The following is a 27,878-nucleotide window of genomic DNA, read 5'->3' on the forward strand; positions in this document are numbered from 1 at the left end:
CCAGGCTAGGAAGCACTGCCCAAGAGCATAGGACATTGGGATTTCTGCTTCTAGTTCTGTCAGCTCTTCAGTCTGGGTTCTCAGTTGCTCCTTTGCAGCACTTAATTTTCATCTTCCAACATTCATTCTATGCTCATTCTTTGTCATGAGTAAGGATGGCCAGCAGGGGGCTCCCATCCAGACTGTTAAGCGCATGCGTAGCACTGAGGAATCGGTGAGCCATTCCAAGAGGCACAGATTGGGACCGCCTTAACCTTTGGGGTTTATATGGCTGGGTTTTTCCCACGCTTGTTCAGTTTGTTAGGATTCCTGTTATGTATTAGCAATAAAACATGAGAGAACAGTTCCCTGTCTCAGAGTGTTTCCTGGAGTCAGGACATTCTTCTTATACACCAGAGGCCCTGCACTTTACATATTTGGGGAGGAACATGGGTGCAGAAGATGGGATGATGAGGCAAAATGGGCCAGACTGCATTTCCCATATGAACCAAGAGTTTCAATTCCATTCCATTTTTTTTCTTTGTGGAATTCAGTCTTTTCTTTGGGTTTTAACCATTTCAGGGCTCACATTAGAGATCTTTTGTGTTTCCCATCTCAAATTATAATGGAACCATGCTGCTAAGTTCAATACTATAGTTAGAAAAGGTTCTGGTGACTTAAAAATAGAGGACTTCAGAGGATGTAGATAGCCAACTTTACTGGGGATATGAAAGCTCTATTAATTCCTGCTCCAAGCAAGGTGAGTCAGAACCCCCATCCTGAGCAGGAGGAAATGATCATTTATTCAATATATTACTATACTTCTTAATCATCGTGGTATAGTTAAGTGACTATCTGGATTGCTGTCCAAGTCACAGAAATGTGCTAGACTATTTTTACTTGTCTGTAGTGCCATCGAGACTTTGACACAAATTCAGGATTAACATCAATGGGAAAACAACAACAACAATGAAATGGTAGTAAGTATCTCAAGCCCTTGGGAGAACAACAAGGCTAGTTGACAAAGATCAAAGATGTTCAAGTGACTTACTTCCGTTGCTGTGCTGATGAACGCCTTGTACAAATCACAGCCACGATCACGACCACAACGACAGTGATGACCCCGACAGTGACAACAATAATGACGAGAAGATTGCTGTTCTTCTGAGGGGTTACACTTCCATGTGGAGGATGCATCTGTCCAATGGGGGGCTCTGAAAGGGTTAAAAATATGTTGGTGGGTTGTGAGCCTTGGTTATGTGAATTGCATAGATTTATTTGAGCACTTAAGCAACTAAGAAACTTATTTCAGGATCTGTTCCATTTCATTATAATGAACCCTGAGAACTGTCTCTTACGTCTGATACGAAGTTATCCACAAGATAATCTGTCCATATCAAAAAGGATGGTGTGAATTGGCTTTAATTTCATAGTCTTTGATAATACTAAAAGGGACGCGGTGGCGCTGCGGGTTAAACCGCTGAGCTGCCGATCGGAAGGTCGGCGGTTCGAAACCGCGTGGCGGGGTGAGCTCCCATTGCTCGTCCCAGCTCCTGCACACCAAGCAGTTCGAAAACATGCAAATGTGAGTAGATCAATAGGTACCGCTTCGGCGGGAAGGTAACGGCGTTCCGAGTCGTCATGCTGGCCACATGACCCGGAAGTGTCTATGACAACGCCGGCTCCAAGGCTTAGAAACGGAGATGAGCACCACCCCCTAGAGTCGGATTCGACTGGACTTTACGTCGAGGGAAACCTTTACCTTTACCTTGATAATACTGTCTTGGGTTATCCAACTTCTGTATTAGCTATGTTTGCCACCTTGAGTTAGTTATAAAAATTATAAAGGCGGGATAAAATAAAAAAATGAAAAAAATAAAAAAATAAAAATTCAGTTCTGATACTCAAATTGAAGGTGATTTCAAATCCAGACAGATTTGACAATTCAGATCAATTGAGAAAACTGAATGAGTCTAATTCATGCTTTGAATGAAAATGTTGATTTGATTTGACTGTATTTCCTGACTGCTGGTTTGAACTAATAACCAAATCAAATGTATCATTTGAATATGATTGGCATGAACAGCCATTTATGGCACACCCATAAAATAGTGCCATTTGGTCCTGTGAAGTTTCATGTACCAGATGTTCTCCAAACATGGAGTATCTACCGTCGGTACATAGTATCATGAACTCATGCATTAATTCTTTAAATTCTGCTGCCATCATAAACAACAACAAGAACTAATAACAGAGACCCTCAATATATTAGTAATATTATGGTAGAATTGCCTCATCTTGGGGGTGGTTGGGGTTCTTGGGAGGATAGAGTGAAGAACAATGGAAGTATATGCCAAGCGTATACACTTTCATAAAGGTTACTCAAGGCATGAAGGTCATGCCAGTTGCCCAGCTAAAGGAAGTAGCCACTTATACTGGGCAACAGTGATATAGGAAGATGCTGCAAGTGGATGATCACCTTAGTGACAATGGCAAAGGCATAATCTCATACTATGTAAAAAGAGGCAATACTAAACCATTCTTGTATTTTTATTTTTACCAAAAAAATTACACAAATAGGCAATAAGCATGCTATTAAGGAACAGCTGAGGATCTTTTGGAGTACTAATGGCATTTTGATATGACTAGATTAAAGACTTTGGGACACAGAATTGCTGATGTTGTTATGCAAGAAAAGAAAATCTGAGGTTGTAAAGGCAGAATTAGCAGCAAGATATGCTGCTTCTGGTTAGAGACTGGAATGCCAAAGTTGGAAATAGTAAGAAAGGAGGTGTATTTGGACTATACGGCCTAGCAAACAGAAATGAAGCAGGGAAATGACTCATTTTCTGCCAATCCAATGATTTTTTTTATTGCTAACACTGTCGTAAAACAACTAAAACAATGCCTATATACATGGATATTACCATAAAAATCAGATTAACCATAATATTGGTATAAAGGAGATGGAAGAGCTCAGTTATAACAGCAAAGACATGGCCAGGGACTGACTGTGGAACAGTTCACAAACTGCACACATGCAAGTTCTATGTTAAGCTAAGGCAGAAGAACAAACAAACATTTCCACAATATGATTTTGAGCACATATCCACTATGTTCAAGAAGAACATCCAGAATCGCTTTGAAGTCCTGAACCTTATTGATGGGGAATCAGAGGGACTGAGGACCAAAAGACCAAGAAACAAAATAAATGAAACTGGATGTCAGAACAGAAAATGGAAATTGCTGAGAAGAGAAGTCGAAGCCAAGAGAAACAAAGATCTCAGGAGGGAACTTCACAAAAAAATTCAGAAATCTGTTAGAAGAGACAAGAAACAGTATTACAGTGACATCTGTAAATACATTGAAGATGGAAACAGACAAGAAAAAGCAAGAAAAGTCTTTCAAAGCATCTCTGAACTCAGAAGGAGGTTCCAACTTCAGACTGGTATGCTGAAAGATACCAATGGACAGAGAGTAAATGATTCCATTAAGAATAAACAAAGATGAAAGGAACATACTGAAATTTGATACAGGTGAGATGTCAACTTCCAAGGTAACTTAAAAGATATTTCATAAAATGACAAGCAATAGGAGATAAGTTAGCTTAGCACTCCAGTAACTACCAGGTCAGAAAGCTACAGGGAAGGATAGAATATCTACAGAAATATGGCAAGCGAGAGAAGAAGAATCAGTAAAGCTGATGAAGATTCTCAGTCATCCAGGTGGAATTGTCTGTATGTTGAGTCATGGCAACTGGATTTCTTTCTTTTCGGTTGAAATGTTTCGCTGCTTGTCCAAGCAGCTTTTTCAGTCTTCAGAAGAAGAAGAAGAAAGAAGAAGAAGCTGAAGAAGTTGAAGAAGCTGCTTGGACAAGCAGCGAAATGTTTCAACCAAAAAGAAAGAAATCCAGTTGCCATGACTCAACCTACAGACAAGAATCAGTAAAGGCTCTAACCAAACTATGCCAGCAAATGTGGAGAACAACTCTGTGGCCAACAGATTGGAAGAGGTCAATCTACAGTATATAGCAATAGCAAAGAAAGGAGACTTAACAGAGTTTGCAAAATACCATACAATATCCTTAATTTCACATGCTAGCAAAATAATTCTAGGAATCATTCAATGCATATTAGAGCCCTATATGGAAAGGGCATTGCCAGATGTTCCAGCTGGTTTTAGAAAAGCCTGAGAAACAAGAGACATTATTGGTGTTGCATACTGGTTAACTGAGAAAGCCAATGATTACCAAAAAGAAGTCAATAGATGACTTGATTATAGAAAGGCCTTCAATTGCATTGACCATGCCAAGTTGTGGAATGTCTTTAGGAGAATGAAAATCCCAGAACATCTCATTGTCCTTATGCAAAATCTACAGTGTAGACGAGACATAGCACAACAGAGTGGCTCCAGGAGTAAGACAAGGCTGTGTACTCTCTACTTATTTATTCAATCTATATGATGAATATATATTGAAGGAGGCTGAATTGGAAGCAAATGAGAGTGGATTTAAAACTGGAGGAAGAAACATCAATAACTTGCACTATGCTGATGACGGTACCTTGACAGCTGAAAATGCAAATATCTACAAGGTCTAGTAATGAAAATCAGGGAGCACAGTGAAAAATATTATATCAGACTGTCCACTGGAGAACCTTTTTTAAAAGTTTGCAATAACATCTATACGTATTTTGGCGCACATTTCTGCAAACATTGCTTTTTTTCTATTTTGACTAATGTAAACAAGCTATTTCCTCTACTACATTTTAGGGAATATATTCATTATTTTACATAATTCCTTATTTTGCATAATTTACATAATTGATCTAATTCTCCATAGTATAGCTTTTATATGATTGGCCAATGAACTCTGAATTCGGAATAGTTAAGTTTCCATTCATGTACTGATTTGAAACTATTAAATTAGACAGATTTGCATTCAAGTGCAAATGAACAGAATCATTCCCACAACCAAAAAGTTGAAATTCTTTGGATCCAAACTATTACATAGATGGACACAGCATAGATTTCTGAAATGAGACGAAGATATCTCATAGGAGACTTACGAGGCTCATTTTCTGAAAAAGTAACTAAGGTGTTTTATGCTATAGAAATATATCTGTGACATAAAAATATAAAAGATTAGGATTTATGAGAAATACACTACCCACTTGACGTGCAGGAAGTCAACAACATACTGCTCTGCTCTCATATTTTATTCCTCTTACCTGTTTTGTTTATTATTATTATTTTGGTAAAGAAGCTACATATAAAAACAGATACAATTTACAGCCTGCCAAGAGCACATGAATTTTGCTTTAAAAAAACAAAACAAAACAAAACAAAACAGGCTGGGGTTGAGAATAGAAACATAAACAAAAGAGATATATGGTTTGATACACCACAGAAAAACAGCAAAAAAACCCACCCAAAATTACCCAAATTGTTTTTTCCCCCTTTTTAAAAAAGTCACGTCCTTTAGAATCTGAGACAGCGGAGAGGAGCTGTCTTATCTTTCACTAACTCTTTAGAAAACCCAGGGAGCTTTACAAGGTTTAAATAACAATAACACAGAAAGCTGGAAATAGCAGAGCCATGCTGAGTGTGGTCCCAGTCATTTCCTGTTGCACTGAAATCCATTAGGTTAGGGATTGGTGGTGCTCATCACATAACATTATTACCATTATGTCCTTGAAGATGGGATATGAGGAGCAATGGACTTTTATTTTCCTGCCCACTGGTGTTTATGGCATAATGGGCCTCCTATCTGTCGACTCATTTGATTGCCTGCTTTAATGCTCTGCTCACAATCTGCCACAAAATATGTTAAATTAATGTATTGTATAGCACACTTGATTCAGAATTATGATTGCTATCCTTTCAGCAATAATTGATGTATATCAAGCCTGGTCTGATGATCTTTCTCTGTTTATGTCAAAGAAACCGCTGAAAGAGACTGCATACTAAATGGTATGCTTTCCGTAATGGCTTCAATACCTTCATATATTAGTTTTTGCAAAGACAATTTAGCAGGTATTAGTGGATCAGAAGAGGTCTTCTTTTAATTGTCTGCTTTTGGGGATAGAGTTCCACTTAGCCAATTTTCATATGAAAGCTTGCATGTTGGATCAAGGCCTCTTTGAAGATAGGCTCCAATTAAGCTCATGGCAATTGTCAAAATTCAAATGTAACTAATGCATAACAGGAGAGCCAGTCTGGTGTAGTGGTTAAGGCATCAGGCTAGAAACTGGGAGACCATGAATTCTAGTCCTGCCCTTGGCACAAAGCCAGCTGGGTGACCTTGGGCCAGTCCCTCTTGTTCAACTCTAGGAAGTAGGAAATGGCAAACCACTTCTGAAGAACCATGCCAAGAAAACTGCAGGAACTTGTCCGAGAGATGGATACAATTGAACAGATTTTTTAAAAAGGATAATAATATACAAATAATCCTGCTGGATTAGATGAGGGCCCACTGTACCGCAACATTTTGAACCAAGGCCTTCTGGGCTTCTCACAAGTGGGAGGTGGAGACATACCCCTCTCCTTCCATTGGTCCCCTGTAGCTGCTATTGGGAGGTGTGCTACCTCTGAACCCAGAGATCTAGTCTTTGGGACTATTAGCCCTTAGTGGACTGGACCTCCATGAATCCCTCCCATTCCTTTTTAAGCTACTCAAGCAATGACCATCACCAAGTCTTGTGGTAACTAATTCATTTTGCCTCCGTGAATCCAAAGATCTAATATGACATCCTGAATTTAAACTATTCCACCCCACCCCCCAACAAATTACACATATTAGTTCTCCAAACCACATCTATATAAAACAGGAATCTATAACTTCTTCTCTGTGGAGGGTCCTTCAAGTAGTTTGCAGGACTTCCAGGGCCACATGTGGCCCTGGAACATTTAGATGTAGCCTCGAGGCCTTATGTTGTACCCCTTAGAAAGGTTTTTCTCTCTTTTTTTATGCAGAAAGACCCACATAGTCAATCCTAATTTTCACAGGTTATACTTTCCAGTGCAATGTCTTTTTATTTAGAATGTTTTCCTGAGCCTGCCAACCATTCTTTGTAGACAGTGGGTTTTTTTTTGTTTTTTTGGTCAATTGTCTCCTCTTTCAGTTGGAAACAATTTGCATTTTTTTTCTGGGAAGCCAATACTGAATCCTGAGAAACAATTCTAGGTTTCTATCACTAATGAGACAGTATTATAACAACAGTCAAGACTCTTCATTTACCCTGCCTTTGACACAGAAAATTATCAGCTATCAAATAACATCCTGACTGCCAACATCCAGATTTCATGATATTATATCTGACTCATGCATCTAATATACAAAAGGACATAATGACAACATTGAGCATTCCTTTCTCATCTCCTGTGTTGAAAAATGAACCCATCTGTTTTAATCAGCTATTTGCCTTGTACTAATTTTGTATTTTCATGTCTGGCTTTATGTAACCTTCAGATATTTATTTCTCCCTATGTATTCAATAGTTTGAAAACGCTAAATTCCCATTGGTCAGAGAATGGTGAAATGAAGAGGCTAATAGCATGCCTGAACCAAAGTTAGTAATGATTACATGATATTAATCTTTTGAAAGCCATAGGAGATTTTCTTCCATGGTTTGCCATATTGGGTCAGGCTTAATGAAAACTACATTTCCCTTAACATAAAATAGAAATGCAACAGCATCAAATGCATTTTACTTCTGCTAAATTATCTGAAAATTCATCATTTCTCAGATTTCTAGTTGCTATTTTGCACAGCATTCTCCAGGACTGCTATTCAATGGAAGCCTCATTGAACTGAGGATATTCTGTGCAAGGATACTTTCTAAATTTGAAAGTCTGAAGATCATACAGAATTCCAGCTTGTACATATTGGACATGACACCATAACATGTGGGAGATGGTTCATCATTTGCATTCTTCTGAGCTTTCTTGATTATTTTCAGCTGTATGAAACTCTTGTCATGCAAAGCTCCTGGTAGTTTACAGTTTTGATTAGGCCAATAATTGGCTGTTGATTGGCCAAAAGTTTGTTGATCTGAAAATCTGTTTTGAAAGTCCATTAAGACAACTGGCTGGACATCCTTGTCAAAGAATAAGCTGATTCCCCATGAAATGTCTCCTTATTGTAATGAACAGTATCCTGGTGAGCAGTGTTCAAAACAGCTACCAGAAGTTTATTGAATGATTAATTTTTAGGGAAATGTTTCCTGCCAATTCAACCAATTTGTTTGACATGGCTATCAAACCAAAATCTTAATTAAGAACATTCAAAACAGTATTTCAAATCAGCAAGCTTTATTTACTTGTTTGTTTTCCATTGCAATCAGCAGCAAGCTGTTGACTGAATCAAGATTTCTGTCAGCTATGTTACCTATATAAAATGTTAAGTGAGCAATAGTTTTGCAAATCACCAAGGAAGCTCACTTGAATGTACATGAGGAACTATCACTTCCATGTTTTATTGAATTGGCTAAGATGAACAGGCTGGAATTCTGAATGATCATCATAATTTCTATATACACAATTCCTTTGTTGATTTTACTCTATTTTGCCCTACTGAGGCTATGATTCTGGTTGACAGCACAAAATGGAAATCCAATTTTTAAAGCCCTTGTTCTACAATGAAGCAAACGTCACAGTCTGTTGCAATATTACCATCTCAAAACTCTCTTATTTTCCTGAAGTCTCTGAATCCTTTGGTTCTTACTCCTTACAGACAAAAATGAGATGACAAATATATAAATAAAGCTGTACAGTTTCCTTGTGTGGCCCCTCCCTCCCTCCCTTCCTTCCTTCCTGTAGATTGGAAGCTTTTTGAGCAAAAACTTGCCCCCTAGCTTCTGTTTCTTTTTATACCGACTCATCCAAAAAAGGTATGACATTGAGCATATTTGTAACAGAAGTAATAAAAATAGCAGTAGAAGACTAAATCAGGATGAAGATAACAACAGCATTAACTCAATTAAAACCTCAACTCTTAGACTGCACAAAGCTACCTTCTGCTGTTCAAAAGCTGCTTCTATATATATCTGTGTATAATCGCTGACAATAAAGTATTTTGCTTAGATGTCATGGTATGTTTCTTATGCAGCTGTATTCTATGCTTTTCCATGGATTACCCTGTAGAGTCACTGCTGTGAGATGAGCAGACATATAAATAATTTAAACAAATAAAATAAATAAATATTATGAGTAACTGGTTAATAGAATCTGTAAGCTATGCATGGGGATGGTGTGGGTAGGAGAAGCTTTTTTTCTGAAAAATCTAATAAACACACAAAAAACCAAATATATCCATAAAACCTGTTTCAAAACAGTGTGTATATCTAATAATAATTTATATTGTTATTAGATTTTTCATCCCACCTTTATTATTTTTATAAATAACTCAAGGCGGTGATCATACCTAATACTCCTTCCTCTTCCTCTTTTCCCCAAAACAACAACCCTGTGAGGTGAGTTGGGCTGAGAGAGTGACTGGTCCAAAGTCACCCAGCCGGCTTTCAGGCCTAAGGTGGGACTAGAACTCTCATACCACGCCTGATTGGCTCTTGGGCTGAGAGAGAGGGACTGGCCCAAGGTCACCCAGCCGGCTTTCATGCCAAAGGTAGGACTAGAACTCTACCACGCCTGATTGGCTCTTGGGCTGAGAGAGAGGGACTGGCCCAAGGTCACCCAGCTGGCTCTCATGCCTAAGGTGGGACTAGAACTCTCAGTCTCCTGGTTTCTAGCCCGTTGCCTTAACTACTAGACCTAACTGGCTCTCTATATAGTTGTTTTAACTGCCTTTCTGAATACCTGAGCAGTGTGGTCTTGTATATCCTTAGGAAATGAGCATCACAGAATGGGTTCTGCATCAAGAAAACTACTGATCCTTATACTTATCAATTTAGCTTTAAAAGCAATAGGCGTTCAATTCAGTGCTCTGATTGATGATGTTGAGGATAATGGAAGTTGGTATAGCACCTTTAATCATGTCCCCCGAGTGGCTAGTAATATTAACTCTGGGCAAATATTGGTGTTGGTCCAGCTCCTGAGAAACAACTTTTTGGAACAATTTCCCAAGCTGAATATATCACAGTTGGTCTAATCTGGAATTTATAGAGCAGAATAGTTCTTTTATAAAGTTCCAGTTGTTTAAGCTTTCAGATCTAGATGGTCGAAAACACTACTCTTGTTAGGTTGGTGCCTGATCAGAGAGAACTGTATACAATGAAATATCAACTTTGTCTCTCCTAAATTTAGAAACAATCAATACAGATCAGGGGCAAGGGATGGAAGAAGGGCTTCTAAAGGCTCTGCAACTGATTATTAATTAAATCTACATGCTTATAGAGGGACACGGTGGCGCTGCGGGTTAAACCGCTGAGCTGCCGATCGGAAGGTCGGCGGTTCGAAACCGCGCGGCGGGGTGAGCTCCCATTGCTTGTCCCAGCTCCTGCTCACCTAGCAGTTCGAAAACATGCAAATGTGAGTAGATCAATAGGTACTGCTTCGGCGGGAAGGTAACGGCGTTCCGAGTCGTCATGCTGGCCACATGACCCGGAAGTGTCTATGACAACGCCGGCTCTAAGGCTTAGAAACGGAGATGAGCACCGCCCCCTAGAGTCGGACACGACTGGACTTTACGTCGAGGGAAACCTTTCCCTTTCCCTTTTACATGCTTATAATGATGCCCCTATCCCTTAGAAACTAGCATGGGATAATATTTTTTCTATTCCGCCTCTCACTTTAATCTCCTGCACTTCTTTATTATTGTTACTATTCTTGAGATACTTTGCTGCAACAATTCCAGTAACATTCCCATTGGACAGTAGACTGTAATTTCTTGCTAGATTTCCCTTCTAATACCATATTATTGTCAGTTATTTCCTAGCTAGTATATTCGATCAAAACTCTTCCAAAAAGAGTTCAAACTTCTTGTCACCTATTTGACTTATTAAAAAAGCATCTGGCTGATTCTGTGAGTCACTGCAATTATAAATATGCTGCTTGATTAGGAAGTTACCATTGCTGTGGCAATGAAAAGTCACCTTCTGTAGATTGGTGTTCTATTTTGCCAGAAAATAATATAGCAGCACATGGGTTACCCCAACTTTGTCCACCCTGTGTGTTTCAGGTGTGTTGGGACCACAACTCCCAAAATTATCCATCACACAAACAAATAATTCATCCCTACAGACCCTGACAATTTGGTGCACTTGCTTTTTGGATGTGTGTGTGTGTGTTTGCGTTGTGTTATAATTTATTTATTGAAACATTTAAAGGAAAAGAATAAGTAGCTATATAAAAGGAAAAAAAAACATAAGAGACATTGTGAATAAGAATAAAATATCAGTAAATAAACAAAGAATGAACAATTAGCATAAAAATTAAAATTGTTTATTTTATTAATGATTGATTAAATGTATAGAACTAACTTCATTCTGTTGCCTTAAGAAACTCAAAATCTCTTATACAGCTAGAAATGTGATTTTAATATTGATAGCACCACTATTTGTCATTGTTTCAAAGATAGATGTAGCTAACCTTGTAAAGGAAAAAATAAAAAAAAAGGAAAATGGAATGGAAACAAATTAAAAAGAAATAAAGAAAAGAAAAGCCAGTAACAGCAATATATTAGAAACTCTGTTGCTGAAGTCCTTTTAAGAGGCTCACTGCATAACCATCAGGACCATGCCTCTTGGCTTTAAGTGACTATGCTGTAGTTAAGCTCTGCACCAGTTAAAATAATCTCCCTGCCCATTTCAACCATGAAGTCAACCCATACCCTAACAATTTTTGTTGTCTTCATCCCATCTTCTCCTAGTTGTTTATACCCAAATCAAAGATTTGGATAATCCAAAATAAAGTAATCCAAAAACCAATCCAGTCTGGCAGGATAGGCATGCTTCAGGTCCTGTCAGCCAAGGAATGTCAGCTGGTGTGGACCAGGAGACATGCCTTTTCCGCCATAGCACCTGCCCTCAGGAACATCCTCCCTGCTGAGATTAGAATGGCCCCAACCTTGCAGGCCTTTCAGAAAGACTTGAAGACCTGACTATATGTCCAGTCCTGGGGTCCCAGGTATATGAAGGACCCCGTTCCTGGTTGTGCTGACACTGACGGATTATCACTTGACTGCTATTAGTATTTATTTATGTATTTATGTATTGTATTTAACTGATTTAATTGTTTTTATGATTGTTTGCTGCCCAGAGTCACTGGTTTGAAATGGGCAGTTATACGAATTGAATGAATGAATGAATGAATGAATGAATGAACAAACAAATAAATAAAATTAAGAGGATCTCCTATGCTGATTTACTTGAGGTCTCCCCACAGTTGAAACTGTCATCATCTATGGGGCACTAGGGTGAAATGGGAGAGAATGGGGGGCAGAAAAATATAGAGATCACAGAAGAACCAATGATAACCATAAAGGAGGAATTTAATCATATTTACCATTAAGGCTGCTCCTGTCAATCAAATTAGTGTCAACTGGCCAGTAGGCACTGTCTCCATGACGACCTGAGAAAAAGAAAACAAACATCAGAACTGAATAGCCAGCTGAGCCCAGAGCTTCAAAGGGTGTCAGTGTGATGTTTGAGCCATTAGATATTGTGAGAGAAGGCAACTGTATGTCAACATGAAAGCAGACTTTCTAAACTAAAATCTTGGAGGGCTTTGATTCTCCTCCTCACCACCCTTCCTTTGCTGTCTGGGATTGCTATAGTTAAAAGTGACAAAAAAGGAGAAGAGTGCCAGAAAACTCTCTCTCAGAAGATGACAGATCTGAAAGAAGAGCTGTGCATGCTTCCTATGACAGACACAGTGTGATTTGCATGCCCTTTGTAGGGTTCAAGTTCTCTCACAACTTCAGTTTTGACATTTCTTTTCTAGTTCAGGTAACTGTATTATTCTATCAGGTGGCAGCCTGTTTCCCTTAGCAGTTAGATGCTTAGCTCTCTGGCACACACAGCGGAGGGCTGTGTAGAGCTTCAAAAGGCTCCTGCACTTGGATGACAACCAACATTGATGGCTGAATGTTCCTTCAGTGTAGAAACTTTCAGTTGTAATTGCTAATGGATATTCTGCTGCACTGGGTTTTTTCAAAACCTTCTTAGTGAGGGGGAATGCAAGACACTCAAGAGTTCTTTTTGATTGGAGCAGTATAGAAACCTCGTAGATAGATAAATAGGTGAATGAATATTTCAAGTATGATAAAATGATACAAAGTGACTTGATTTCTTATAATTGCAGAAGCTGAAAAGGTTCCACTATCATTCTAAACAGCCACTCTCACTTACCTCTGAATAGCCACAATAACTTTAGATTCAACAGTGTACCCAGACAGGCTGATTACTTCCATGGTCTAGTAAAAATGGCCAACAAGTGTGATTAAAAAAAAAATCCACACTTTTGATGGGTTATTTTAGCACATAGATGGTGCTGAAAAAGAGCCAAATCTTAGTCTTGTCATCTTGTTCTTCACCTCTAGTGGAAAAATATCTCTGCTTGTTTCCTGAGAATGGTGCTTGACAGATACCAGCCATGTCCAGAGCTACAGAGGAATCAAAAGCTACTCTATATTCCCCAAATAATTTATTGTTGTGGGAAAAATGCCCACTAAATAAGGAACCAAAGCGTCTGGTCATATTGCAACAAAGTATAGTTTATTGGCATGCACAAACCTACAGTGATCACTGGGCACCTGGCCAGAGAAATGCTGAAGACCAAACAAAGTTATAGATTGTATGCCCTTTCAAGAGGACACAATGTATTGCAAAGGTACAGTAATGTAAATTACTATATGACCTTCACACCGGGAAAGCTACATCAGATAAGGTGAGGGGGTGACCTTACTATGGGAACCATGCTGGTGCCTTCGAATTTCTGCATTTCCAAAGAAGGTTCTTTCTCTGCCCTCCCTTTCCGATGCTAACACTAGCTAACACAAACATTTATTCTTTATTATGCTCATCAAGTGACCCTTTTCATACTTCTAGGAAAGACAACAGCTTGCCTTATGTTATCAGTCCATTTTTCCCTTCAGGGTCATCCACTCTCATCATTTCATTTTTGCCTGCTCATTCAAAGTCTTTTATAATAGTCAATTTTCTTAGTAAAGGAATCAAACAAATACCGCAAAGGTTTCCAAATGACTTCTTTAACTTTCACACTAGCTTCCCTACCATCTCTAGCATTTCTGGATTCATTCATGTTTGCCCCAATAATTGGGGCTAGAAAGCCAGATAAAAGAGGGAAGCCACAATACACCTTTCACAACAGATGCAGGATCTTAAATTACTATGCAAATATGAATGTCTCATAATAAAAGGTCACAGGGCAGTCCCATACCATTCAGGGAGTGCACAGCTGATGAATTTGCCTGCATTATCTTGGAAATTCATGATACAAATTCAGCAATAGTTTATACCTTCTTGGAGGTATGACATACACTTGAGAGAGATGATATTAAGTTGAGCACTTGATTTTTTTCATTAGAAGAGGTGCCTCCAGCTTAGATACATCTGAATTTATTTCTCTTTAATGCTTTTGCTTGTCAATGTATGAAGTGCTCTGGCATGAAAGGCACAATTAGGAATGTAAAGTCATTATCATCATAGGAGCTTTCAGCATAATCAACTTCTTAGTCAAGTTAATTGCAGAGTCATTGGCATTTGATCCTCAGTAAAGTTGCACAATATTGAGTCATAATCATTAGGAATGGAGAGCAAACAGGCCATTTTCATAGTCACAAGCCCAATGTATCTCTCACCCTTTCCTTTCCTATTGCTTTGTGCATACAGACTAAAATAATGCTTTCTTTACTACCTGTATCCCTTGCAAAGCTTTCAAAATCATTTTCTCTATGAACAACCAATACTGAGACATAGTGCTAATATTATCCCATTTCTACATTACTTTGACAGGCCATGAATTTTTGCCTTGAACTCTGTATGGGTGCAAACACCCCTTTAGTTTCAAAACCAGAAATATCAAGGAATAATGGTTCATTTTAACTTCAATTTAACCCACGAAAAAACAGAAGAAATGACTGAATGCATCAGTTTTCTTTCCATTCTATTGAAACTCCTTATAATCATCAGAAGTAGTGATCAAATTGTAAGCATCTTAAAAAAAAGTGATGATCAGGTCAACATGAATTTGTCAACAGAAGTCTTGTCAGATAAACCTCCTAATTGTTTCCCTCTCTTTAAGGAGGTACATTTCCTAGTACATTGTGGGGATGTTGTAGACATAATATAGCTTGTTTCTAAAAGCTAGTAGGTAGGCAATTACATTCTGATTAGCCAGATAGTTAAATATTTGCTGAATGGCATGACAATTAAATGGATAAATGGCTGGGTCAAATAATTTCACTTGGAATGCTCATCAATGGCTTCTCATCAAACCAGCGGAATGTGCAGAATGAGATAAAAGTAAGGTTTATCACATGGACCTTGAAAATTTCAACATTTGTGTTACTGACTAGAATAGGAGGTACAAAAATATTTTTTCTGATTTGTAGATGACAAAAATTGAGTGGGATAACTACTATGTTGGAAGACAGAAATAAGATTTAGAACAATCTTGCTAAGTCAGAGAAATGGACTGGAAGTAACTGAATTAAATTTAATAAATTTAATAATTCAAATACATTTAAATAGAAATAATGCAATGATGTGGCTTGGCTATTGCTGTCAATCCATGATTTGGTGTTTTTTAGAGAACTAGGTCTTCAGGAAAGGATCGTTGCCTTGTCGTGGTGCTGGAGCTTGAGCACCTCAATGATGCCATGAGCTAAACCGTGAAGGGCCACCCAAGACGGGAAGGTCATGACAGAGAGGTCAGACTAAATGTGATCCCTGGGGAAGGTGATGGCAACCCACCCCAGTATTCTTGCCGTGAAAACTAAATGGATCAGTACAACCAGAGATATGTCGGTATACCATCGGAAGATCAGACCCCCAGGTCGGAAGATGGTCAAAATGCTACTGGGGAGGAACAGAGGATGAGTTCAACTAGCCCCAGACATGATGACGCAGCTAGCTCAAAGCCGAAGGGACGGCTAGCAGCCGATGGTGCTGGTGGTGAACGGCGAATCCAATGTTCTAAGGATCAACACACCATTGGAACCTGGAATGTAAGATCTATGAGCCAGGGCAAATTGGATGTGGTTATTGGTGAGATGCCAAGATTAAAGATAGACATTTTGGGCGTCAGTGAACTGAAATGGACTGGAATGGGCCACTTCACATCAGATGACCACCAGAAGTACTACTGTGGACAAGAGGACCACAGAAGAAATGGAGTAGCCTTCATAATTAATAGTAAAGTGGCTAAAGCAGTGCTTGAATACAATCCAAAAAACGATAGAATGATCTCAATTCAAATTCAAGGCAAGCCATCTAACATCACAGTGATCCAAATATACGCCCCAACCACAGATGCTGAAGAAGTTGAAGTAGAGCAGTTCTGTGAGGATCTGCAGCACCTACTGGACAACACGCCTAAAAGAGATGTTATTTTCATCACGGGAGACTGGAATGCTAAGGTGGGCAGTCAAATGACACCAGGAATTACAGGTAAGCACGGCCTGGGAGAACAAAACAAAGCAGGACATAGGCTGATAGAATTTTGCCAAGACAACTCACTCTGCATAACAAACACTCTCTTCCAACAACCTAAGAGACGGCTTTATACATGGACTTCACCAGATGGACAACACCGAAATCAGATTGACTACATCCTTTGCAGTCAAAGGTGGCGGACATCTATACAGTCGGTAAAAACAAGACCTGGAGCTGACTGTAGTTCAGATCACGAACTTCTTCTTGCACAATTTAGGATCGGACTAAAGAGATTAGGGAAGACCCACAGATCAGCTAGATATGAGCTCACTAATATTCCTAAGGAATATGCAGTGGAGGTGAAGAATAGATTTAAGGGACTGGACTTAGTAGATAGGGTCCCGGAAGAACTATGGACAGAAGTTCACAACATTGTTCAGGAGGCGGCAACAAAATACATCCCAAAGAAAGAGAAAACCAAGAAGGCAAAATGGCTGTCTGCTGAGACACTAGAAGTAGCCCAAGAAAGAAGGAAAGCAAAAGGCAACAGTGATAGGGGGAGATATGCCCAATTAAATGCAAAATTCCAGAGGTTAGCCAGAAGAGATAAGGAATTATTTTAAAACAAGCAATGCACAGAAGTGGAAGAAGACAATAGAATAGGAAGGACAAGAGACCTCTTCCAGAAAATTAGAACCATCGGAGGTAAATTCCAGGCAAAAATGGGTATGATCAAAAACAAAGATGGCAAGGACCTGACAGAAGAAGAAGAGATCAAGAAAAGGTGGCAAGAATATACAGAAGACCTGTATAGGAAGGATAACAATATAGGGGATAGCTTTGACGGTGTGGTCAGTGAGCTAGAGCCAGACATCCTGAAGAGTGAGGTTGAATGGGCCTTAAGAAGCATTGCCAATAACAAGGCAGCAGGAGACGACGGCATCCCAGCTGAACTGTTCAAAATCTTGCAAGATGATGCTGTCAAAGTAATGCATGCTATATGCCAGCAAATTGGGAAAACACAAGAATGGCCATCAGACTGGAAAAAATCAACTTATATCCCCATACCAAAAAAGGGGAACACTAAAGAATGTTCAAACTATCGAACAGTGGCACTCATTTCACATGCCAGTAAGGTAATGCACAAGATCCTGCAAGGTAGACTTCAGCAATTCATGGAGCGAGAATTGCCAGATGCACAAGCTGGGTTTCGAAAAGGCAGAGGAACTAGGGACCAAATTGCCAATATCCGCTGGATAATGGGAAAAGCCAGGGAGTTTCAGAAAAACATCTATTTCTGTTTTATTGACTATTCTAAAGCCTTTGACTGTGTGGACCATAACAAATTGTGGCAAGTTCTTAGTGGTATGGGGATACCAAGTCATCTTGTCTGCCTCCTGAAGAATCTGTATAACGACCAAGTAGCAACAGTAAGAACAGACCACGGAACAATGGACTGGTTTAAGATTGGGAAAGGAGTACGGCAGGGCTGTATACTCTCACCCTACCTATTCAACTTGTACGCAGAACACATCATGCAACATGCTGGGCTTGAGGAAGGCTGGAGTTAAAATCGCTGGAAGAAACATTAACAATCTCAGATATGCAGATGATACCACTTTGATGGCTGAAAGTGAAGAGGAACTGAGGAGCCTTATGATGAAGGTGAAAGAAGAAAGTGCAAAAGCTGGCTTGCAGCTAAACCTCAAAAAAACCCAAGATTATGGCAACCAGCTTGATTGATAACTGGCAAATAGAGGGAGAAAATGTAGAAGCAGTGAAAGACTTTGTATTTCTAGGTGCGAAGATTACTGTAGCTGCTGACTGCGGTCAGGAAATAAGAAGACACTTAATCCTTGGGAGAAGAGCAATGACAAATCTCAATAAATAGTTAAGAGCAGAGACATCACACTGACAACAAAGTTCCACATAGTTAAAGCAATGGTGTTCCCCGTAGTAACATATGGCTGCGAGAGCTGGACCATAAGGAAGTCTGACAGAAGGAAGATAGATGCTTTTGAACTGTGATGTTGGAGGAAAATTCTGAGAGTGCCTTGGACTGCAAGAAGATCAAACCAGTCCATCCTCCAGGAAATGAAGCCAGACTGCTCACTGGAGGGAATGATATTAAAGGCAAAACCGAAATACTTTGGCCACATAATGAGAAGACAGGACAGCCTGGAGAAGGTGCTGTGCTAGGGAGAGTGGAAGGCAAAAGGAAGAGGGGCCGGCCAAGGGCAAGGTGGATGGATGATATTCTAGAGGTGATGGACTCATCCCTGGGGGAGCTGGGGGTGTTGACAATCGACAGGAAGCTCTGGGGTGGGCTGGTCCGGGAAGTCACAAAGAGTCGGAAGCAACTAAACGAATAAACAACAAAACAACAAGATAACTAGGTATGCAAAATGGATCATTTTATTGTTTTAGGAATTTCCACAGCACAACTGACTGGGTAGAGTTAGTTTAATCTTATGCATGTCTGGGTTTGTTTAGAGTTAATTGGATCAAGTGACGCCTTTTTGGTGTTCACACACACATTAGTTCCCCATAATCCTTCTTAAGTGAAAGTTATTGTGGGAGCAGGTCCTTTAAGAAAACTTCAGCCAAACTGAAACAGGATCAGTCAAGAGCAATAAGGGTAATCTATCTGTCTGGATTGCTTTATTTTGGATTTCTAAAGAAGGCAGGAAGGTTGACTCAGTGGCCCAAATGGCCCCTTCCAACTCTGCTATTCTATGATATCTCTGAAATAAGACCATCCATATCTTTAATATGTATTCAGTGGTGCTCAAAAGATATATATCTTCCTTGGGAAGCAAAACAGTCAAAATTTAGGGTAAAAAACTCCAGAGTTTTAATTTATGGCAGTTTTTCTGACACCAGAGTCAAACATTAAATAGCTGTTAACAAGCGTCACCCGTAACATTTCAACAAAACTAGTTCTAACCATATCTCATATTGGCTTTATGACCATAAGATTTTATGACTTTGCTTCGCCAAACAAAGAGAACCAAGTGGAGAAAATTATTCAGTATTTCAAAATGAGCTACCAAGGCTAAAATACTTAGATCAGTGCTCACTTCGTGCGGAGAATTTATTTATTTATTTATTTGCACGTGCGCGTAATTAAGAAACACCTGAATTCTTCCAATTCCTCCGTACCTAAAAACAATAGTTAAGAAAATAGCACAAAAAGGAAGAATGACCTCTGACTCACATGTGATTTGGGTTCGGCTAAACTGTGGTCACAGTCTGCAGATACCACCTTTTTTAAGGCGTATGAAATGAAAAAGACATAATTCTACTGTGTATTGTTATGAGAGAGTTACTTTGGTAAGGCTTACGCATGAATGTTACTGGATAAGAGGCTGAAAAATAACTATTCCCAACCTAACTTACATTGGTGAAATAAAGAAACGGATAGGCATTGATGTACCTTCCTTTTTTATGGGAGATATATATCACACCTACCTTGACTCAGTCATTTGCATATAATGACTGGCTGGCAAGGGACATTACTTGTCTGGTAGAACCGTATTTGCAAATCCTAAACCATGCGAAACCTCTCAATCTATATATGAACTATTCCTATATTTCTGTAGTTAAGTTTTTAGCAGGCCTAAAATTAGTGTCAGATATCCTGAACATAGAATTAGATTTGGGGATTCACATAGCCTTGGTTGGTCACTATGAACAGAGAATGCTGAAGTAAAGAGGACCAAAAGTAAGGGTTTTCATATGTTCTAGCAGGAGTATTTTTTTTTAATGTGGGCATTATGGCTAGGCTCCCCTGTCACAGAAAACCTTGCTCAACTACAGTTAATTGAAGATAGCCCTGGAAGGAACACATAGCCATACCATCATCACTATCAGAGATTGATGACCCTATCATCATTTGAGCTCATCTACCTTCTGCTCTGTTAAATCTTTCCTCCAGGGCTTTCTGCTATACAGGAATTGTAAGTCTATTCTGATCATCCCAATGATCAGCAAGAAAGCTTGCTGGGAGAGGATCAAAAAGGTCCCACTGAATATGGATGAAATGGAGGTTTGCTTTGAAAAAAGACATCTCAACAGCAAATTCATCAATACCTCAGAATTTACTGTAAGAACTAAGAAGAGCCTTGCTGGATTTGGCCAAGACCCATCCTAGTTCATAATTTTGTTTCTCACAGCGGTCAACCCAATGTCTATGGGTGATCTCAAGCAAGAGATGGGAACTTACACTTCTCCCACCATTGCAATCCATACTTCGAATTATTACCTTCAGTCCAGGAGTAATAGTGATAACCTCCCTGAATTTATCAAATTCCCCTTTAAAACCATCTATGTTTGTAGCCATCACCATGTTTTGGTAATGGTAGTTGTTTACTAATCCTGATTTGCTAGAATATCAAGTGTCTGTTATCTACCTACTTAGGTCTCACAGAAAGGTGAAGAGGGAGAATTGTTTTAAGACATGGTCGTGTTTATGAATAGGGACATACATTACAATGATTCATTCTAAAAATACTAATCATGATGAACGTTTCCACCCTTGCCACCAAAGGCTATGTAATCCTGATAGCTGTTGAACTCCTGAATCTTCTGGCTCTTTCAGGCTTTTTTCCCTTTGAAACAAAATAACAGTAAGAATGATGGCCACTTATATTCTATTATCTCCTGATCCTGCTGTGTATTTCACCTGCGGGAAATCTTTCTAATTCCTTAGCTCTGAAGGTGTTGCCTTTTCATCTTTTTCATAACAATCAGGGGCGGGGGTGAGGGTGGGGAAAGTAACTTTCTGGGTAAGGACACAGATAAGCTTTTGTTGAAAAATTCTTCCTTGCTCTCTTTCTTCCACCCCTGTGCTTACTGTAGATACCCAAGTCAGAAGGAAATGTGCTTTTTTTTTTTAAAAAAAAAGGCTCTGAAATCCATCTGAATCAGTCTGCATTGTACTATGCTGTGTTCCATTTGGCAGTCTTCCTCTACACAGATATGCGCGTGTGCACACACACACACACACACACACACGAGGCTAAAGGAACATCAGGAACAAAGTTTTGCTTTGTTTGTTCTGGTGTGTTTTTGTTTTTTTGTGGCAAAGAGGCCTCCAGCATGGAGCGAAGTGTCTGAGTGAATGTTGGTATTAGGAAATAGATGTAATTTGCAGATGTGTCACCACCAGCTGGGTGGAAGCATCGTGACAAGATAGACCAGACGTTTTCTGGTTTGCAGCCAAACAATGTTGAGCAGAGACAGTTCTGTGCTTCATGTAACCAAGCAGCAACACGCTTGCTATAGCCCAAGGAAGACAGAGGGTGAATTATCCTGTTTGTTACTACAACAAGAACAAATAGAAAATTAAAAAATATAATAAGGAGAGAGAGAGAGAGAATCTTCAACTTCTATTTCCCCATTCACTCAGACAATCAGCAGACTGTTTATTAATGAGATTCATTGCAGTCAGTGTCAACTGGCTAGCGCCTTGTCAGATGCACCATGCCAATCCATGTTCAGGAATGGCTCGGCAATTGGAACCCAATGCTTTGTTTGGGAGTAGGGGTGGGGAATTGCTCCTAATAACAGTTGATGAAACTTTGGGAGAGGGGTTGGCAGCTACAGTCAAAGTGTTGGTAGATTTTATGCAGCCTGAATTTGCCTGGTATACACCTGTGCCATAGAATTATCGTTAAGTAGTTGGGCAGGGGCTATTGTCATGTTCCCCGTTGCAAGGCATATGTGTACCACAACGGGGAACATGCCTATCAGGAAGGAGGAAGGGATAACCATTAGCCTTTAAGCACACAAACGCCTAAAACAATCACCAGGACAATAGAGGCACACCTCTGCCCGGACCTAAGAACCATTAACAGATCGGGGGAACTTCCACACATTACCCCGGGGGACGCACCTGCACCGGACAAGAATGAGAAGACAAAGGAGACCAGCGGAGATTACCCGAATCACCCATCGACAGACCCATACCGCTTCAGATCGCCCATCCGGATCCAGCTTGTGGGACAATGGGGGGTGGAGGAGGACAAGGTCCGCCACGTGGGTATATACGGGGTACCCCACCACCACGCCCATATTCCCGTCTTTTTTCTATGTAGACAATCTGCTTTCAATAAACCGGAAATCCTTAGACCCTCTAAGTGAGTCCGTGTCTTATTGGGAGTAAGGCTACCCTGACAGCTATGGCTAATGAGCACTAAAAATGAGAAAATGCAACCTTGTGGTGGTATGTCTGTCTGAGATTATTTTTTAATGAAAAAAAAAGCTATCAGTTCCATTTCAATATTGATACCAATCCTTCTGAACATCTGCTTGTTGTTTATGAAATGCTTTCCCCAAAATGCTTTCTCTCAGATTTTCTCTGCGTGCTTACTTTTCAAATGAAGGGATTTTGCGAAATGGCCTGAAGTTTTGTGTAAAGTTCTGATTAAAAAGTCATGAATTTGAGATGGGTGACCATGTAAATTGAAATGATAAATAGATTAATAATAATTCACCGGATCCCCTTCCCTCCCCCCAATACACTTTACCCAATTCATTGGCTTAAACATTTGCTATAACCAATGGTCCCTGGGAAATAAAGCTACATGGGCCCTTACTTGGAGAAGCCTTTGATTCTTCTGCTCTGCGTTCAAATCTACAGGTCTACAAGTCTTTTTGGTTGATCATAAACAATATTTAAAACACCCCCTTCCCCAAATATAGCTTCAGATGGTGGATAAAATAACATGGTTTTGCTCCATCTGCTTGCAGATATCCCTGGGACACAGGCCAAAGCCAAATGAGAAACCACAGAAAGTTTAGAATTCAAACAGAATATTATGTGCCTTTGACCCATAGATCCCCAAGGATACAATTTCATTGCTTTATTTATTGCTGTGGCAATGCCTACACTACCTACAAATGGTTTCTTTTTTCCTTTTAATTCCCAAACTTCACAAAAAGATGGTTTTCTGTATGCTAACTTGTCACATTGTCCTTCTCTTCATACAGATATATAAAGCAAACCTACTTGGTTGTCACCAATATGGCTACTGTCTTTATGCCCAGTTCGTTGCCTTATTGGAGAGGGGAGGAGTTGAATAATCAGTGTGGAAAAGCAGGATACTGAAATAGATGGAAATGAATGTTTCTTTGCCATAATGCTTGCCCAAACATCAAGAATACAATAAATGCATGTACTGTACTATGATGTGCTTCAATAACCTGGGACTAGCCAGCATGGAGGTCTTCAACTGCATGGTTTCTGGTTGCCTGCATCAAACGTCACAGTTCCTTAAACTATGTGAATTCACAATGGTTAAAACCCAGAATCCCTGGGTTCTCTCCTTTCTAGGTAACAACTCAGAAGTTTGCCACATGGATAGTAATTGATCACCTCCAATCTGCCAAAAGCTGAGTGTACAAAATTCATTGGTTCTATCTCATGTGTTCACTAAAAAGAGAAGCAGACCAATGAAAGCAGAATTAGTGTTACATCTGGATAAACAGGGCCATGAGGATGTGACCCACTGTTTCAATTTCCCCTGTGCCGTGTAGGCAAAGTTGCTCCTCATAAGGTACTTTATAGCATCTTCTCCACAGCAGCACTGAGGAAGGAGCGATTGTGAATGTTCTACCATGTTTCAAGGCCCTAACTTATTCAGGGGACTGGTAGGCTTGAAACGATTCAGAAACCCTGCCAGAAAGTTGACATGTGACAACAAACTCAAATCTTGCTCCTGTTCACCATGAAAAAAATGTCCTAGGTAGCAGTCTCATATCCCTGAGAGGATAGAAAATTAAGGAGAAAAACATACAACCCTCATTTCCTGTCAGGCCTTCAAGGCAGACCAGACTAGAAAACCAAAGTGATGAATGCTAATACTAATTTTATTATATGGTTACAATAATAGAATCTTGCAAGTCTGAATACTCTTCCCCCTTTTTTTTTCTTCATAGAACTAGGGAGGGTTAAGTCTGAGATGCTTTCTCAAATTACATTTCCGCTTTGGACTCAAATTTATTGTCTTGGTTGTGGCTCTTCCTCCTGTTCCTCATGGTTACTGCTATAGTCCATTCTATTTCCTCCCCAAAGTGCCTGTACCAGTTAGACTAAAATTGTCAAATGGAGCTGGGGCAGTCCTGCCAGAAGAATGTATAAGTTTTACTATAAATTAGAACACCAGAGGGACACTCTGGCCTCAGCCTTAACTAAGTCTGTTTCCATCTGGGATGCACTGGGCACACACCCAATTGTGAGCAATTTAGATTATATACTTTCCTACTGTGCAGAACTGTGCTATCTGAGATCCATACAACAGTTGGGCTAAGCCCTTAGCCTTACCTTAATGGACAATGATACATGCTGTTCTTCAGAATGAAATAATTTGAAGGTGACTGTGATACTTCTCAGCCTTATCAAACTCAGTTTGAGCCTTCTAAGAGCTTATTGCCCCAAAAGCAAGCCCTCCAGATATTTATAACTCTTTGCTTGCTCAACGTCAGTTTCACAAATGTGCCATTTGTGGAAAACAGCCATTTTGGCTAATTTTCTAACTTTGGCCATTTCTAAAGATAATGCATAAATGTTCTGATATTCTTCCTTGCAAGGACAGGCTGAAGTTTAAAGGGTTCCTCATCCCCATGAATGCCTGAGACTGTATAGCAGCATCACCAGCATATTAATATTGCTATTGGTGTTCTGGCCACTACAAAATGATGAAAATCAGCATTACTGAAACATTTTATTGTACCAATGAGTTTATATAGCAGTTAAATCCCACAAGGAAAGAATGCATTTTATTTATTTTATTTTTTATTATTCAAATTTTGCTACCACCCATCTCCCCCAAGAGAGGGACTCTGGGCGGTTTACAATAAAATTAAAACTATAATAATAAACAATTAAAATCCTATTTATTATTTATTATTTATCAAACTTTATCACTGCCCATCTCTTTCCCAAGGAGGAACTCTGGGCGGTTTACAATAAAAACAAAGTTAAAATCAAAACAGTTACAAATACAATAAATACACTAAACTAAAATATGATGGCGTCTAGATGGCTGAGAGGTCTTATCAGTCCATGAGTGCAAAAGGTCCATGGAAAATCACTCTAGGGCACTAGCCATCCCCAGGTGTGGCTATTCTCCCTTCCATTCCGAGCTTACTGGCAAAACCAGGTCTTTAGTCTTCTTCGAAAGTCCAGGAGCGAGGGGGCCTGTCTCACCTCTGGGGGAAGGATGTTCCAAAGGGCGGGAGCTACTTCAGAGAAGGCACACTTCCGAGACCCCGCTAGGTGGAGTTCTTTTATGGATGAGGTCCATAACAAGCCCTCCCTGCATGACCGGGTGGGGCAGATTGATGTAATTGGGATGAGACGGTCCCTCAGATATCCTGGTCCCATGCCATGTAGGGCTTTAAAGGTAATAACCAACACCTTTTTACACTGCTCTTAGTCTTAGAACAGTATCAGCAGCAGCCCCTATGGACTGCCCCTCAGTCTCAGGGAGGAATTATCCTTAACTTATGGATGAGAAGGAATATAAGGCAATCAAGAGGAAAACTCTAGCTTTATCTAAGGCCTGTCCTGTTTTTTGGCTATATTCAAGAATAGTATTTGAACTAGATGGGCCTTTGTTGTGACAATTTCTTCTTGAGTTCTAATGCTTACAGTAAATAACACTTGCTTAATATCCTCTCCGCCAGCACCTGGCTTATGCAAAGGTCAGGTCTATGTTGGTTGATCTTTAGCGTGTTCATAATTCTAAGCTTCTAACTGCATTTATCTGAGCACTCTTCAGTTCTTTGGTACTGTGTATAGCAAAGTCATGCAGAGGCTGTATAAAATGTTCCTGGCTAGTACCATAGCAGAGATATTCATCCGGGTAATGTGAAGCCAATGTCATTTTGATTTTGGCCAGCATGTGCATACAAACATCAATGGGCAGGATTCTGCCTATGGAAAAATGGATCTTTCCCACATGGAAAACATCTTTGTATCTTTTCCCTACATGCACATATTTAAAAGCACACTGGAGGTGCACAGATGTACCTACAAAGCTAGCCAGAAATAGGCATATGTGCTGCATCAGGGGTTATCTAGCATTGGAGCAGCTCATGAACTCATAAAATAGAAGGAGATAGAGAACAAAACTGCCTCACTAGAGACCACAAGCTAGTTAAATGTGGGCTGGATGGCATGAAAATTAAATGGCTGGTCTGAAAGCCATACTCAAAGAATGCTTGTCAATGATTCTGAATTCAGCTGAAGTGAGGTATCAAATGGGATAGCACGAGGTTCTTGCCGAGGAATTCTGAAAAGCCCAAAAGCTTATACCACCTTTATTGTGCAATCTTGGTTGGTCCAAATAATGGTATTACCCAACTGTATTCTGCATATTTTAAACTGATTTTCAAATCAAATCAATCTTATACATGCCCACATTCTCTCACAAGGAATAGTTCCTTGAAAGTAGGAACTGTTGCCTTAAGAACAATAATTCTATCCGAAGCCTTGCTCTGCTCAATCTGTTTTTTTTTTTTTTATGTAGTCAACTGCATGCATTTTTGAAGATACAGATAACAGTAAAAATGAGATCATCCCATTTGCAGAGTGAAGAAATACAATTCTCTTGCCTCATTAATGCACCAGTCTCTTGTTGCATGGATGGGTCGGGCATGGGAGTAAATGTGTCTAATTCTTGCAGTCAAGTAAGGTATCCAAAAAACCTTTCACACAGCAGATGAAAATAGAAGAGACAGAGAGTGTCAGACATTTTTAATGACACAGGGGGAGCTGGAGGAGACAGCACCTGAATGTAACCTTGGGTGTTTCAATCACACTGAGTGAGCTTTGCCAAATTGGTGCTTGTGGAAGTCTAATGACATTGGTTGGCTTGGACTCATTAGTCCAGCCCAGAATGAGGGTCCAGCTCATAGAGCATAGATCCCTCTAGAGAATCTGGGGAGAGGAGACATCACCATGTTTTTCCCCACTTCCCAAGTTTACACCCATTGGCTAGAGCAATGTTTTCCAAACTCGGAAACTTTAAGATGTGTGGACTTCAACTCCCCGAATTCCGCAGCCAGCTGGGAGTTAAGGTCCCCACATCTTAAAGTTGCTGAGTTTGAAAAACACTGGGCTACAATAAAATATTTCAGGTGTTCTTGGTCCACCAAGTTACACCATGGTCTTTAAAGTGCTTTAGAAGTTCCATACTTCTTATCTAAAGTATTTGCTTTTCTCAGTCAAAATGATAACAAGTTCAGAAGAAGCAGCACATAATTTTTTTCAGAATGCTGTGCTATCTTACAATATATACTTTTCTTTCCAAAAGCTGAGAT

The 27,878-nt window shown here is 39.7% G+C and overlaps 1 protein-coding gene across 1 annotated transcript in view; it reads right to left on the minus strand.

Annotated features, from left to right (window-relative positions):
- The window catches only part of DCC (DCC netrin 1 receptor), a 652,649-nt gene that overhangs the window by 65,521 nt on the left and 559,250 nt on the right, over positions 1-27,878 (minus strand). The window contains exons 22-23 of the mRNA XM_063293179.1: positions 12,439-12,504; positions 1,031-1,193 (exon numbers count right to left, since the gene is read on the minus strand). Coding sequence (XP_063149249.1) covers positions 1,031-1,193; positions 12,439-12,504 — 229 coding nt within the window. The remainder of the gene's footprint in view (positions 1-1,030; positions 1,194-12,438; positions 12,505-27,878) is intronic.

Source organism: Candoia aspera, chromosome 2 (assembly GCF_035149785.1).
Source record: "Candoia aspera isolate rCanAsp1 chromosome 2, rCanAsp1.hap2, whole genome shotgun sequence".
In the NCBI taxonomy this organism is placed as follows: domain Eukaryota; kingdom Metazoa; phylum Chordata; class Lepidosauria; order Squamata; family Boidae; genus Candoia; species Candoia aspera.